The sequence below is a fragment of the Lichtheimia ornata genome (assembly GCF_029851405.1).
Source record: "Lichtheimia ornata isolate CBS 291.66 chromosome Unknown scaffold00019, whole genome shotgun sequence".
Classification (NCBI taxonomy): Eukaryota; Fungi; Mucoromycota; class Mucoromycetes; order Mucorales; family Lichtheimiaceae; genus Lichtheimia; species Lichtheimia ornata.
In genome coordinates, this window is record NW_026695339.1 from 91481 (window position 1) to 106740 (window position 15260).

Genomic DNA, 15260 nt, shown 5'->3' on the forward strand with positions numbered 1-15260 from the left:
ATGACTGGAAGGATTGATGGATTTTACTTTATGGTCTATCCATAATAGTCCATATGGTGCACGCTATCAGCCAATTCCTCACAATCAACATTGTTGCAAAATCCACTGCATGGGAACGATTCTCCTGCTCCAGCCGAGCATTTCCATCATTCAAGTTTCTTGATCCGAGCTGATTTGACTGAGCTACGCTGGAACAGCAAACATGAAAATAAATGAATCGCAGACCCTGCGAATGTCTCCGTCTTTCAAACTTTTGGACGCTCTCATTCCAAATTTTCAAATGAAGGGTGAAGTTTTTATTAGAAAAAGCTGATCAGCATGCTCGAGAGCACCATTGTGACCAATTTTCAAGTTGGAGGTAGACAACTTCGGGGCGGTGGGCCGTTCACTCTTTATTGCCCGTCATCCACCATTTGGACACCCCCGCATTTTAAATCTTCACAATGAAGTCTGCGACTTTTAAATGAATGAAGTTGATCATCATGACCCAACGAACCTTCTGACAAAGTTTCATGTTCGAGATGGGGAATCCCAAGGTAATACATACTATTTCCATAGATCATGAACCCGGCGCTGCCATGCTTTCCGATCTCCATAGTAAATCCCACATTGTACCCTCCCATTCAATATTTTTAAATGAATATGAGGTCTTTTTTAAAACAACATTGATCAGCATATCCCAGAGTACCTTGTGTGAAAGTTTCAGGTTCGAGAGGGGTAATCTCGATATCAAGGTTTGATGTACGGTGTTCATGCATTTATACAAGAGGTGTCCGACCGATTTACTTTCCACTTCTTCCACTCTCAGCTCTTCCCTCTTCCTTCCATTCTCAACTATTGCCCCATTCAAGTATACAATTACCACCTGCAAACGATTGTCCTGCTTCAACCCATCATGTCAATCCTACAACTCGCTTGATCCCATTGTCTTTGACTGAATGGCAAGTCCATGGCGTGTGCAGCACTACAACACCCGCGTTTCTTGACACTTCACCTTCTCTTGTACAATCGTCGACGACAATCAAACGTAACAGCATTCATTCCAGCAGTTGCTATTGGCGATGTCTTTACACCATTGTCTCATACAGCGTTCACAACCTTGTCACTCTACTACGACACACGCTCTTGCACGCTCCTCGGCCACTACCAAACGTAACAGCTTACTCTATTGTCTCAAGCAGTGCTATTCACTTGCAGCATCCTGCCTTGCATCCTTTGTTATCTGGACAGCAGATAGCTATTGTATAGAAGCAGTTTTGTTTACGTGCCATCAACTTGCTTTCGATACATACGAATTCCTATGGATGATGCCATATCAGCTATCAAGTACGCCACAATGCAAAGCCATCATCACCTTAGTTGAGCTGCGATAGGAGATCAACAAGAAAGGGATAGACCAACACCCTGATGGAAAAGGAAGCGTATCAGGAGCATTATTGGACTTGCAATGGATATGGATGGATGGATGCAACCAAGTGCAGTGATTGGGAAAGATGGATTGTTCCTTTGGTTACTTGGCGCGTCATCAGCAGGAACGATGGATCGTATCGCGCGGATATCGCTGAGGATGATGATGATGTATTGGATGGGATTGACGAAATGGATCCTATCTTGGAGAAAGATGTTTTACAGCTATGGACGCTATTCGAATACCCAAGACAAACCACACAGCAGCTATTTTACAATGATGGATGAAGAATGTTTATGGCGGCAGCAACCAAGAAACAACGACCTAATTATCCCTTTTCCCCTCTATGCGATTCACCTCCCATATACTGTTCAATTTGCAATGTTGTTCCTTTATCACACGTACTCGATAAACATCCACACTACCCTGTAATCTACTTGGGCTTTCATTGAATAATGGAATTGGGTCGAACGTAATATTCATAAGGATATCGTACTATTAGCTCATATGTGAAAGATGTGGATCACTTGGTTGGTTTCTGGATTGAGAGGGAGAATAGCTACTTGAAGATTGGAAAGCGAGATTGGATCATTTCCATCATCGTATCGAGCTGCTTTTGCTCTTTTGTCACAGCTTCCTAGTTCACATACTGATAGACAAAAGGCAGTGGCAATTCTCAAACGCTTGTATTGCAAAAACAATAAACTCAGAGTGATGATTCCCAACATAGTGTTTGTTACATAACAAGCTTGGTTCATTGTAAGCTTAATTTCATTCTCTTGAAGAACGAATGAGATGCGAGTACAAAACATCCCATGCTTACCTATACTAAGTTTCAACTAACGCTAGACGTGAAAGAGAGCATCGAATTTGACGATGTCCAACTCGTCGGGAGCGACTCACCCTATTCCCCGTATCATTATCGCCACACTCAGCACTGCACACACCTTAGGCAATATCAGGATTCACTGTAACGTGAGATTGAACATCGTATACATCTCCTTGTTTCTAGTATTGTGTAAGTCGTCATAAGTAAAAGCGGTGAAGAGTATAAAGGGGATCCACCTCGTGCATTAAAAGAGGTAGGCTTGGGTATTCATGCAACTCAGTCGGCCAATCGCATCTACCCCAACTACTGCTAATGGCTCGAGGAGGTGCGCGTGATGATGATAATGCACGTGATATGCATTTTCAAAAGCGGAGGGGGAGAATCTGTGCCCAATCACATGTTATTGCCACAAGTTACTTTCTCATCACAAAAAAAGTGGATGCTTGTAATTTGTATTTACTAGGATTAACAAGACTACATACAAGGAACAAATGGTGGGGGAAGTTGTTTAGAGCTTGGCTTGGGGCTTGAGGCTCTTGAAGACATTGTCGAGCTTCATGGCCAGCATGATTTGACCCTTGACCTTGAGCTTGCCGCTCATGTAAGCCTTTTGACCTATTATGATGCACACCTCCCAAATTAATCTATTGTCCTCCTTGTCATCACCATTCTTGCCATGACAACTTACCGTTAAGCTTGCCTTCAGCAAGAGCAATGAAATCCTCATCCTTAAGGCTCAAGGTGGCATCAGCCTTGGTACCCTTACCACGGGTGACCTTGCCTTCCTTCTTTGCGTCAATGATGAAGGTCTCAACCTTGCCTTCCTTGTTCTTGATATCAAATTGGAAGATACCGTTGACCTAGGACACCAATGTAAGTCATCTTTGACAAAGGACGTATCGTACTTTCTCTTATGTACACACCTGCTTGATGAACTTGGCACGCTCCTCAGGAGTGTATTCATCAAAGATCTTGGCAAGAGCAGCAATGAGTTCAGAGCTGGCGAAACCGGGAACAACGATATCAGACATGGTAAATAAGAAGAAGGAAAAGAGGATAAGTGAAAAACGGAGATGCGTCGTTGTGCATGGTCTTTTATGTTGTTTTGGTATTCACATGTCATTTCCCCCACACGTTTTTGCTGACGGTGTAAAATGCAACAATTTTGGTAATTCCCATTTTCCCACCAACATGTCATGGGCACTTTTGAAAATCATCATCATCATCAACATGCTTTACAAAGTAGAATAAAAACAAATACAGTATGTGTGGGGTGGAGCGTGTGCGTGGGGGTGAGGGGGAAAGGAGGAGTCTAAAACAAATACAATACAACTTTTTTTTACCATTCAGTGATATCTTCAGCTTCACCAAAAAGACTGGCCTTGGTAGCTTTCAAAGTCTCTTGAGCTTCTTCTTCGCTGATCAAATTGGTGTCATAAATCTCTGGAGCAATGCGCTTGATGAATGCCAATAAATGTCGATTGAGCTGATCAAACTCGAGCAAGAAACCATCGTGGCCGTCGGGCGATTGGATGACCACCATTTCAGCATTCGGCATAGTATCGGCAAGCTCGTATTGTTCCGAAATCGTGAATAGACCATCCGATTCGATACCAATGACAACAGCCGGTTGCTGAATGCTTTGCAATACTTCAAAAAAGTCGCCACGATCTCTGGAGATGTCATGCGAATCCATCTTGCGAGTCAACGCAATGTAGCAGTTGGCATCAAAACGGCTAATGAATTTCTGGCCCTGGTAACGCAGGTACGACTGTGCTGAAAAGACACGTGGTGTAGGCATGGGTGGGTCATTGATTGTAACATGCTCGGTCTTTGGTTGAGTGTTGTTGCCATTCGCTTCCTCAGCCTTCGTTGTTGTACCATTCGATCCCTTGGCATTCTTATGTCCATCATTATGAATAAGCATGTTGGCTTCACGAGGAGAGGAAGGACGTCGAGGTGGATCAATGCGGTTGGAATCGGCTGCTTTACGACCGAATCGTGATTCGAATGAATTCCGAGATCGATAAGTCAATAGAGCCGACATACGTGCTGCTGATAAGCCAACATTGGGAGGTTTGTCATCAGGATAATAGCCATCCGCTAATCAATCCATTGGGTAAGTAAATGATCTCTCATGCATATCCACTTTGGCTACTTACCATAATCAGGGTCACTGTAAATGGATTGACGCTGTGCCTCACCCCAGCTGATACCCCAAGCGGAATGACGACCCGAAGTGGCAATAGGAACAATGGCCTTCACATAATCCTTGCCCATGAATGCCCATTCAAGCACTTGCATACCACCCATCGATCCTCCAATACAAAAGGCAATCTCTTTCACACCCAATTGATCCAGCACCATGCGATGCAACTTGACATCATCTCGCACACTCACAAGTGGAAACTCGGGGCCATATCGTTCACCCGTTTCAGGATTAATCGTCAAAGGTGATGCTGATCCATAGGGCGATCCCAATACGTTGCAACATACAATAAAGAACTTGGTTGGATCAAAGGCTCGTCGAGGACCCATAAGTGCACCCCACCTATAATAACAATAAAAAGAGAGGTTAACGTTAATGACCACCATTGCCACTCTCCCATTCCATTCCACATCCATATTCCACATTACCAGTCTTCAACGTCTGTGCTACCAGTGAGAGCATGGCAAATGACCATACAATTGTCGCCTTGATCATTGAGTTTTCCAAAAGACTTCCAAGCGACGGGTACGTTTGTTATCTTGACACCTGATTCGAGGACGAACTCTGGGATGATTGTGATGTTTTGATTTGGAATAAGGTTTACAAGCTTATTCTGTGCGAGGGCAGGAGGTAATCCATCCTTGGTGGCATAGGTCTTGTACATCATTAAGCAAGTGGTATGTGCGGGGAAAGAGAATGGAGTTGAGATTTGACACCGCCGCATGAGTGGAGGAGACGGCAACCAGGAGATTGTCATCAACCAATCGATGAGAGCGGATATCGCATAATATCCGTTGATGTGAGTCACCAGTTTTCTGACATTTTGTTCAGCCCAGCCCAGCTACTCAACACACAGTCAACAAAGGACCCTGCTGCTGCCCATAAAACCTCGCGTCTCTCTTATCACACTTCTTTTTCCATATCTCTCTTTTCCACCCCACCCTTTCTTCCATTATGGTCAACGATATTACTACCACTACCACCACCGATCTTACCCCTGCTACGGCTGCTGCTGCTGCTGCTACTACCAATGGCACTGCTCCTCGTCGTAGCTCCTTTAGTCAACCTAAGCCCAAGGTCCTTCGTCCTTTCAATACAGCCGAAGTCAAGATTCTTCTTTTGGAAAACGTCAATGAAACGGCTGTCAAGGCATTCAAAAAGCAAGGTTATCAGGTAAAAGGAAAAAACAACAAACATTTAGAGTTTCCCCCCCTTTGTGAAACATGAATAGCCCTTGTTCCTTATCTCGTTTGTGTCATTATCTCTAATCTTTGCTTGTCCTTATATAGGTCGAGACCTATGCTAAGGCCCTTGTCGGTGATGAACTGATTGAAAAGATCCGTGATGTCCATGTCATTGGTATCCGTTCCAAGACTAAGCTTACCAAGCAAGTACTTGATGCTGCTCAAAACTTGATGGCCATTGGCTGTTTTTGTATCGGCACGAACCAAGTCGATTTGCAAGCTGCTGCAAAGAAGGGTGTAAGTATAAGACTGCTTTTTTATTATTATTGATGATGATGATCGGATAAGAGAACAATTCTGACGCATCGCGATTTTCGATTTAGATTGCTGTGTTCAACTCCCCTTTCAGCAACTCGCGCTCTGTGGCCGAACTTGTGATTGGTGAGATTATTACGTTGGCTCGTCAATTGGGTGATCGTAATATCGAGATGCATCAAGGTGTGTGGAACAAGGTCTCCAAGAATTGCTATGAGATCCGTGGCAAGGTCCTTGGTATTGTCGGCTATGGCCATATTGGTGCTCAATTGTCCGTCCTTGCTGAATCGATGGGTTTGACCGTTTACTTTTATGACGTTCTTCAAATCATGCCTTTGGGTACTGCCAAGCAAGTTGAGTCACTCGAGGAGCTCTTGTCATTGTCTGATTTTGTGTCATTGCACGTGCCCGAACTTGAAGAAACCAAAAACATGATTGGTGAACGTGAGATCATGGGCTACATGAAGAAGGGTAGCTATTTGCTCAACAATGCTCGTGGTACCGTGGTCTATTTGCCTGCTCTTGCCAAAGCTCTTCAATCAGGCCATCTTGCTGGTGCAGCTGTTGACGTGTATCCCAAGGAACCTGCTGCCAATGGTCCTCATTTCACTGATTACCCCGAATTGCTAAAGTGCCCCAACCTTATCCTTACTCCTCACATTGGTGGCTCCACCGAAGAAGCTCAACGTATGATTGGTATCGAAGTGTCGTCTGCTCTTATCAAGTTCATCAATGAAGGTGGCTCTCTTGGCGCTGTCAACTTTCCCGAAGTTGACTTGCGTGCTATTCGTGAAGATGATGACAACACTGTGCGTGTGCTTTACATCCATCAAAACATCCCTGGTGTCCTTAGAGAGATCAACGAGATCTTTGCCGATAACAACGTCGAAAAGCAATATTCCGATTCCAAGGGCGATATCGCCTATGTCATGGCTGATATCGCAGACGTCAATGAGGAAAATCTTCACAAGCTTTACAATGCCATCACTGCCACTCGTGCCAACATCCGCACTCGCATGCTTTATTAAGCACCTCCTTCTTCCACAACATCTTTAAATTGTAGATTCCCCATACTCTTCATCTTCTCTTGTTCATATTCAACATTTGCATTACATACCTAAAAATTATCATTACTAGTTTTATAAAACTTTCAACAAGATCATTCATTCTACTACTGCTTTAAATACATCTTGCTGTTGATTGAAGAGAAAAGGAAATGGGTTGGGGGATGGTCTTCAGGAACCTGGTAAGCTCAGCCACTAAGCGCATGATTTTAGACATTCAATTCAAAAAAAGTCCGTGGGTTTCACTTGCATAGGCACCACAACCACTTGATCGATCTACCACCATGGACGACGATGACGGCATGATGCTCAACTTTAGTGCGTCTTCCAAGACGGCACCCAAAAAGACCAAGAGCAAGACCCCATCGCAACCGAGATCCACCACCTCCACCACCACCCATGAGTCGTCTACAGCAACCGATGCCCCTCGAGGAAGAATCATGCACGGCAAAGCCCAAGTGATCTCGTCTATTTTCTCGTCGAATCCCAATGTGAGGCTTCCAAAGTCGGCACGTGTTATCAAGACAAGTGAGAAAAGCACGGTGCCTAGCAACGCCCCTGTTGCTGATAGCACGACATTTATTGGTCTTGGTATCGAGTCTGATTTGGTCAACTTGCTCAAGGAGCGTATCCATGTGACAACACCCACCAACGTCCAACGCAAAGCAATTCCATTATTATTGGGACCAACACGCAATGTGCGAGATGCTGAGATCCTTGAACATGATGTGGATGCCGTCATCCAAGCAGAGACAGGTTCTGGAAAGACACTCACCTACTTGTTGCCAATCATCAATCGACTTCTTGAGACATCCGTACGACCTGATGATGATAATGATCAGCAACCTCAACGGGATCGTAACATTGGTACTTTGGCATTGATTTTGACACCTACACATGAATTGGCGCTTCAAGTAGCGAATGTGGCAGAAAAGCTGGTGAATTTCCCAAAATCATATGGTCGACCCCATTGGATCATTCCTGGTCAAATCACAGGTGGTATCAACAAGGCTAAGGAAAAGGCACGTTTGAAAAAAGGCATTACAATCTTGGTGGCAACGCCGGGTCGTTTATTGGATCATTTATTGCATACCAGTAATTTCAGCATTGCCAATCTCAAATGGTTGGTGTTGGATGAAGCAGATCGATTGTTGGATCTTGGTTTTGAAGACACGCTCAAGCAAATCATGGATATTCTAAAGACAAAGACACGTGCTAGCAATGCATCGAGTGATTTTTGGCCCCATAGCAGACAAACGGTGTTATGTTCAGCAACATTACGAGAGGATGTCAAGCAATTTGCTGGTGAAACGTTGATGCGGCCTGTTTTTGTGAGTGGCAACGACAAAGTGGAATCAAAGGGTGGTGATGATGATCAACAAGAGGAGGAGGAAGAAACAAAGTATGCAGCACCTAGTCAGCTCAAACAACAATATGCCATGGTGAGTGCCAAGTTACGTCTCGTTTCCTTGGTGACGCTTTTACGATCCTCCTTTTTCAACAAACGTTCTGGTACCAAACCAGCACGTAAGATTATTGTTTTTGTTTCATCCATTGGGTCCGTCAACTTTCATTTCAATCTATTGGCACATGGTGATCGCACCTTGGAGGACGAAGATGATGAGGATGAGATCATGGATGATGAAGATGATGATGGCAAGAAAAAGAAAAAGGAAAAACCTATCAAGATTTGTGAACGCAGCAGTTTGGTTGGCGATATACCCCTTTACCGACTTCACGGTGACATGAAGCAAAACGAGCGCAAGGAGACGTATCAATCGTTTTGCAAGGCAACCAATGGTATCATGTTCTGTACGGATGTCGCTGCTCGTGGTTTGGATATGCCTCATGTGGATCACATCATTCAATACGACGCACCTGTGGATTTGAGAGATTACGTACATCGAGCGGGTCGTACAGCACGTCTTGGTCAAGCGGGTAGCGCCACCATCTTTTTGTTACCGAGCGAATTGGAGTATGCGGATATGCTCAAGGCACAAGGCATGACGGTGGCTCCTTTGGATATCCAATCCGTATTGAAGTTCTTGGGCAATGAGTCAAAGAAAGGTGATTATCAAGATGTGGCTCAAAATTTGCAAAACAAGATGGAAGAATACGTCTTGCGAAGTGAAGAGGTAATTGGCATATGCACCTAAATGATGATTTCATTGTACTAACAAATGTATAAATAGAACATCATGATGGCTCGCAATGCTTATTGGTCATTTATCAAAGCTTACTCGACACATCCCAAGGCTGAAAAACATGTTTTCCATGTCAACAAGCTTCATCTCGGTCATATTGCCAAATCATTTGCTCTGCGTGAAGCACCACCCAAGACAAAGGAAGTGAAGAAAAAGCATACTGGCAGTACACCAGCAGGAAGAAAGAGCGCTGATGATGGCAAACCTTTGACTGAAAAGAAAACCATGCTTAAGCGTGCTCGACTCTTGGATCAAGGCGGCAGCAACGAATTTGCAGTTGTTAGTGCATCATCATTATCAACAGGTCCAACAGCTCGTCAAAAGAAACGTAAAACCAAGAAATAGAAGACCCATCCTTGCATTTAAATAGAACATCTTTGGCATTTTCTTCCTTTTATCAATACAAAGCATTATCCAACATATAAAGTATGGGGTATATGATGATGGGATAGTGGTCGCTAGGAGACAGTGGCATGGCAACATCCGGTGGTAGTAGTAGCTTGCTTTGATGGCAGTGAAAATGTCGTCACTTAGCTGGGGTTCGGTTACTACACTTTACAGCTTCACACACAACCACCATGGCTTCTCGATTCACTCCCTTGTTTCGTCATGTCACTCGACGCACGCCTACTACTCCATTCACCATGACAGCGGCACGTCGTGCTACTCTTCATGTCAACAACAAAGCACGCCCCATGGTGTTCACTCCCATGATGACTTCTCGCTGCATGTCAACCAAGACGCGTACCATCAAGATTCCTCCACTTCCACTTGCGTTTATTGGTGTTGCACTTGCATGTCTCGGCGTAGGATTATACGAGTATCTGACATCCGATATTCAAAAGTATCCACCTCCTGTGCGACAAGCTTTGCGTAAAGCCCTTTATTATCAGAACAAAAAGGAGTACAATCTTGCATTGAAATATTTCCGTGAAGCATTGGACCAAGCCCTTGTGTCGCCTGAATTGGAGCGTGACAGTGCGCATTTGACAGGCATCATGATCCAACTTGGCAGCTTATTGGAATCCTTGGGTCGATTGCCTGAAGCCCGACAAACATTTGTGCTTGCTTTACGCCATCTCGTCAACTTGGATGAAACAACACCCGATGATGCCGTGTTTGAAGTTCAGTTGAAGGAATTGCCACCGCAGCAACAGAAAAAGATCGTCGCCGTAGCTCAAAAGTTGGGTGATATCCTTGCTCGTATGCGCAACAGAGATGAAGAAGCCGAACGTTACTATGCATGGTCCATTGAACACTTGTTACGCCTATCCTCTCGGCCCCGTACCGCTTATGAAGATCCAGAGGATGTCGTCTTTGATAAGGAACACATGCCTGCATGGCTCACTCATACCGAGATTGGTGCTGCTCTTGAAGCCTTTGGAGGATACTATGCTGAAAGGAACAGACCTGGGTAAGAAAGGGTTGTTGAGTTTGCTATGGTGGATGATGATGCTCATGGTTTGTATAGTTACGCCATTCCTCTTTATTTGCAAGCACTTGATCTCGCAGGTTTAAAGACATGCCATGCTACGGTGCTCATGAACAATATCAGTGATGGATACGCTGCTTTGGGTAAACTTGAGGATGCAAAGCAATGGGCACAACGCGGTCTTGATTTGGCACAAAATCCCAACACTCGCAAAGCAAACAAGGATGGTGAAGTTTGTGATGAAACATGTGGTGTATTGTTATTCAACATGGGCATGTTACTCGAGGTAAATAGGATGTTGAGGAGGGTTTTATTGATATAGCATAGGCAAACTAACACAACTGGTTTCAGCAATCCAATGAAAAGGAAAAGGCAGCCCAATTCTATCAAAAGGCCGTGGAACAAGGTCGTGAGCTAAAGTTGGTTGAACTAGTACAACAAGCCAACCGTGGATTGAGACGTGTAGGAGCTTAAATAGACCATCCATGCAACTTGTTATACTTTAAGCTATATTAGAAAACTTTTGACTGCTAATACATGCATGTGTGTGAAGAAAAGAAGAGAGTAACATTATATGCAGGAATCAAACTCTGTGGTAAAAGTAAGGGAGAGAGCAAAAGCAAAAAGAAGAAAATGGGGTGGGGGTATGGATTTTAAAAGTACAAGAGAGTGGGTGATCGCATGGTAAATTTGAGATAGGCATTGAGACCAACGGCAAAGAGCAAGGCAAGGCAAATCAATGTTGGGCCTGTCGTATCATCATAAGGACCAGGTGCCTTGGCACGAATAAGCTCACGACGACGATAATACACACCCATACCATAGATCAATGTCGTCAAGGAAACAAGGGTGTATACAATACCACTCACTTTGCCGACAGCATCACCTGCATTGAATAAAGCAATCGAAAACGTAGCCATCAAACTGCCAAGTGACATCCATGCAAAGTAAGTACGTTCATTGGCGAAAAAGACCTTGGGTTCAACACGTAAAGGCGAGACCACCTTTTTGGGCACCTTGACACCAGGAGGCAAGACCACAGGTGGATATCGTTTCTTTTTGGAATCACGTTGAAACAAGTCTTGCCATAAACGAGCCACCTTGTTGGTCCAATCCTCATATTCCTCTTCCTCCTCCTGTTGCTCACGTCGAGCACTAGCTGAAGTATCCATGGTTCCCATATAAGATCCACCACGATGCCCTCCCAACAAAGATGTACGTTCATTAGGTGGTGGTGGTGGTAATCCTGCTGCTGCCGCTGCTGCTGCCGACGAGGATGATGGTGGCGATTCATTGCGAATGGATGCTTTACCCTTGCCTTTTTTGTCTTGTTCATATTCTTGTGCAGATTGCTTTTCCATCTCATGTTGTAACAATTCCTCATCCTCAATTTGAGCCAACCAGTAAGGTAGTAAGGCCACGCGCGTATCAAACAACATGGCGACACCATGTACGAACTTGTTGAAATTCTCAGCCTCCTCCAACATGCCACTTTCTTCCAAATCAATAATCCATTCGGGCTCTGGAGTGCCTGGTGGCAAGTCAAGCTTGATTTCAAATGTTGCATAAGGATATCGATTGATCTCATTCTCTTGCAATCCACGGAATGGAAATTCAGTATCAACATCAGGTCGACGCCAACAGCCACTGGGTCGTCGTACAGTAGCATCATCTTGGAATAGCTGTGAATCCTCACGAATAAAGCACAAGTCGGTATCAAGTGCCATGCGTACACGATTATCGCCTGGGATCTGGAACGCTGTACGTCGATAATAGGTTCGGAGCACTATATAAAATGAGATGATTAGCTAATGATGACGAGGATCGAACTTGTATATATATTACCTGGTTGCAAATGTTGATCCATAATGTGTTCCTGAATATCCTTTGCAAGCTCTTCAAATTGCTCCACATCTTGTTCGGACTTGCCCAAATTGTTCTTCATCTTGGTGATCGACTTTTCAATGAACGTCTTGTCGCCCTTGAGGAATCCATCAATGTACTTTTCCTTCATCGTCAATTGCTCCTTTTGCTCGCCATAGGCTTCATTCCATGTACGACGCTCAAGGTTGATGTACGTGTTCTTGTCATTGGCACTGCCATACCATCTCAAACGCACAATCTGTGATCCTTCGGCTGTCTCAACACGTGCATTGTATAGGTCAAGACCACTCGTATCAAGGTACAAGGATGAAATGGGTGGATCGATATCTTCTTGACTACCACGTTGATCACGATACACCAACACAGGCAAATGACGAAGCACAGCTGTCTTGAGCTCCATGATGTTATCCGTATGCACGAAGAAACGTTTGATGATGGTACGTCTCTTTTTGCTGCTGGTGGTGGTGTTGGTGCTATTGTCGACATTCAAATCTTCCTCGAGATTGGGTTTGGAAGGACGTCGAACGTACGAAGTTTCCTTTCCACCGCCATGACGTGCCTGAGCAAAGAGTTCGGATAACTTGATAAGGAGTGGATCATCATCCTGTTTCCAGAAAGGACATTGGTTCAATCGGACCATGAACATGGGACGCAAGATGTAGTTGGTGTGGCGGTCATGCTTCTTGATGATCTTGAGGAACCCGGTATAATTGAGACGTGAATAATGCGCCAAACGATTCACATCATCTGCAATCTGATTGATGTTCTCTTGAATACGACCCATTTCACTTGCAGGTGGTTGTGATCCAAGTACTTCAGCCCATGAATCGATACGACTCTCAATCTCCTCCAATTTTTGTTGATGGAACGCATAAATCTGAAACAAGCCATACATAGATCAATGATGAGCACGGGATATTCTTCTTGGTCACAAACGCCACAACGCGTGTGTGTGTGTGTGTACAACAACAACTCACCTTTTCCAAGTTGCTATCCAAGTCTTCCACAAACTCGGTCTCATCCTTCTCCGTAAAGGGTCGGTCCTTTTCAGCTTTGCGAAGACGTTTCTTGAGCCCATCGTAGTCAATGTAGTATTCCCGCCATTCGGGGCAAATGGCATCCTTAAGCTTCGATCCGAATTTCATTGTCGAGAGCCGAGAAATGAAAGAGGTGTGGGTGTGGGTGTAGAGAGAGCGGGGGAGGTGAAGAGGGAAAAAAAGAGAGAAAGAGAAACGCACGTTTACTTGTTTCGAAGAAATCCATCCAATTATCCTCGATAAGAAACAAGAGAACACATCACTGAGATTCAATCATGCATGCACAGAGCAACACATTTACCTCACTCTCTTCTTCTTACTACTGCTCTGCTTCCCCCCCTTCCCACCAATCTAAACATTCCAACAACCTTCCTACCTGCTATATTCTTCTTCTTCCATAATCAACCCATACATGCATTAGTGCCATCTCCCCGTTGTGATGTTGACATATCACGTTGACTCCATTGGATGAGAAAAAAAGCCAAGCGTTGTTGTTGTACCAGCCGCATGGTTCTTGCTGCACACAGACCATGATGATGATCAACTCCTCCCCAAAGTGGGATAATAAATTAGACGCCCATTCTCTTCCCTCTCTCTTTTCATTTCATTCTTTTTATAATGCAATGTGAGGTGAAAAGTGCATATTTATTCTCTCATGTACTAATTTAGAATACCACGCGATCGATTGATTGATGTCATTTTTCATGGCAAAACGTGACCTTGTATCGTTACACAGACACAGAGATCGTTGAACAACCCCATCTGTCACACCCACATTCGTTGACATGCGTGTGTATACATGTGTACACATGTCAACGTACATGTCAGACCCACTTGTTGGATTAATAAAGATCATGATAGCTCGGCAAAGAAATGCTCGTTTATACAAGAATCACCATCATTGTGTTTTCAATGACTTGCATGAAACACTAGGAAAATAACATATCGGCAGGCTGAAACAAACAACTCAAAGGCTGTTTATACTTGCCCATTTGGAGTATATACACACACACCTCTATGCTACAAAGAACTTCATATCGTTCATCTGATCCTAAGACTGGGGTTCGTTATTTTCATACAATGATCGACTCGCACACACACACGTCAACCATCTCAGTCAGTGTCCTTCCCGCACGCGATCAAAATGTCATCTTCTTGGTCCATTGACATAATCATCACCAGATGTATAGCTACATGGGGGTCTATTTTGTATGCATCCATCATCTATCAGCAGTATGCCCAGAAAGTCACAGCGTCGGCTATACCCAAACAACCCCTGTGCATCCTTCTCAAAGAGTACGATGTTGTCAACAAGGACCCCAACCTCATTGAACGGGCACCTTTGTCATCACGTTAACTTTTGAAAAAACACCATCATCTCAAAACTTAAAATTGCACACGTATCCAAGGATACCAGCTGGGTTTTGGTTGCTACGTTAAACCTCAATGTGGGGTTGGATCATTGATGCTTGTACGCAGTACGCGAATACACAAATAAATACACATGCATACAGCCTTGAAGGTATAAATCATAGCAAGTCTCGTCCTTTGTGCTGGTAATATGCTTGTGGGTAAAACAATGACTGGGAAGAGAAGATATTTTGATAGAGACGGATGTCGTTATTTGGTTATAGGTATTATCAGCTTCCCTAATTCAGCCAAGTCATTGCTGTTTTATTATGCATACGTCGACA

The 15260-nt window shown here is 44.2% G+C and overlaps 6 protein-coding genes across 6 annotated transcripts; 3 read left to right on the forward strand and 3 right to left on the reverse strand.

The window, feature by feature from the left end:
* Positions 1 to 2745: 2745 nt before the first annotated feature.
* On the reverse strand, positions 2746 to 3268 carry O0I10_004940 (uncharacterized protein; the record flags this gene model as incomplete). The annotated part of the gene is made up of 3 exons (XM_058484989.1): positions 2746 to 2852; positions 2926 to 3097; positions 3161 to 3268. The coding sequence occupies 3 exons, from the start codon at positions 3266 to 3268 to the stop codon at positions 2746 to 2748; spliced, it is 387 nt and encodes a 128-aa protein (XP_058344139.1).
* Positions 3269 to 3576: 308 nt separating this feature from the next.
* O0I10_004941 (homoserine O-acetyltransferase) lies at positions 3577 to 5110 on the reverse strand (the record flags this gene model as incomplete). Its single annotated transcript, XM_058484990.1, has 3 exons — positions 3577 to 4340; positions 4400 to 4788; positions 4875 to 5110. The coding sequence occupies 3 exons, from the start codon at positions 5108 to 5110 to the stop codon at positions 3577 to 3579; spliced, it is 1389 nt and encodes a 462-aa protein (XP_058344140.1).
* A 290-nt stretch (positions 5111 to 5400) lies between these two features.
* Positions 5401 to 6973, forward strand: O0I10_004942 (uncharacterized protein; the record flags this gene model as incomplete). Its single annotated transcript, XM_058484991.1, has 3 exons — positions 5401 to 5619; positions 5736 to 5927; positions 6014 to 6973. The coding sequence occupies 3 exons, from the start codon at positions 5401 to 5403 to the stop codon at positions 6971 to 6973; spliced, it is 1371 nt and encodes a 456-aa protein (XP_058344141.1).
* Positions 6974 to 7293: 320 nt separating this feature from the next.
* Positions 7294 to 9558, forward strand: O0I10_004943 (uncharacterized protein; the record flags this gene model as incomplete). The annotated part of the gene is made up of 2 exons (XM_058484992.1): positions 7294 to 9144; positions 9202 to 9558. The coding sequence occupies 2 exons, from the start codon at positions 7294 to 7296 to the stop codon at positions 9556 to 9558; spliced, it is 2208 nt and encodes a 735-aa protein (XP_058344142.1).
* A 233-nt stretch (positions 9559 to 9791) lies between these two features.
* Positions 9792 to 11119, forward strand: O0I10_004944 (uncharacterized protein; the record flags this gene model as incomplete). The annotated part of the gene is made up of 3 exons (XM_058484993.1): positions 9792 to 10627; positions 10685 to 10931; positions 10997 to 11119. The coding sequence occupies 3 exons, from the start codon at positions 9792 to 9794 to the stop codon at positions 11117 to 11119; spliced, it is 1206 nt and encodes a 401-aa protein (XP_058344143.1).
* Positions 11120 to 11298: 179 nt separating this feature from the next.
* On the reverse strand, positions 11299 to 13674 carry O0I10_004945 (uncharacterized protein; the record flags this gene model as incomplete). Its single annotated transcript, XM_058484994.1, has 3 exons — positions 11299 to 12431; positions 12491 to 13406; positions 13507 to 13674. The coding sequence occupies 3 exons, from the start codon at positions 13672 to 13674 to the stop codon at positions 11299 to 11301; spliced, it is 2217 nt and encodes a 738-aa protein (XP_058344144.1).
* Positions 13675 to 15260: the final 1586 nt, after the last annotated feature.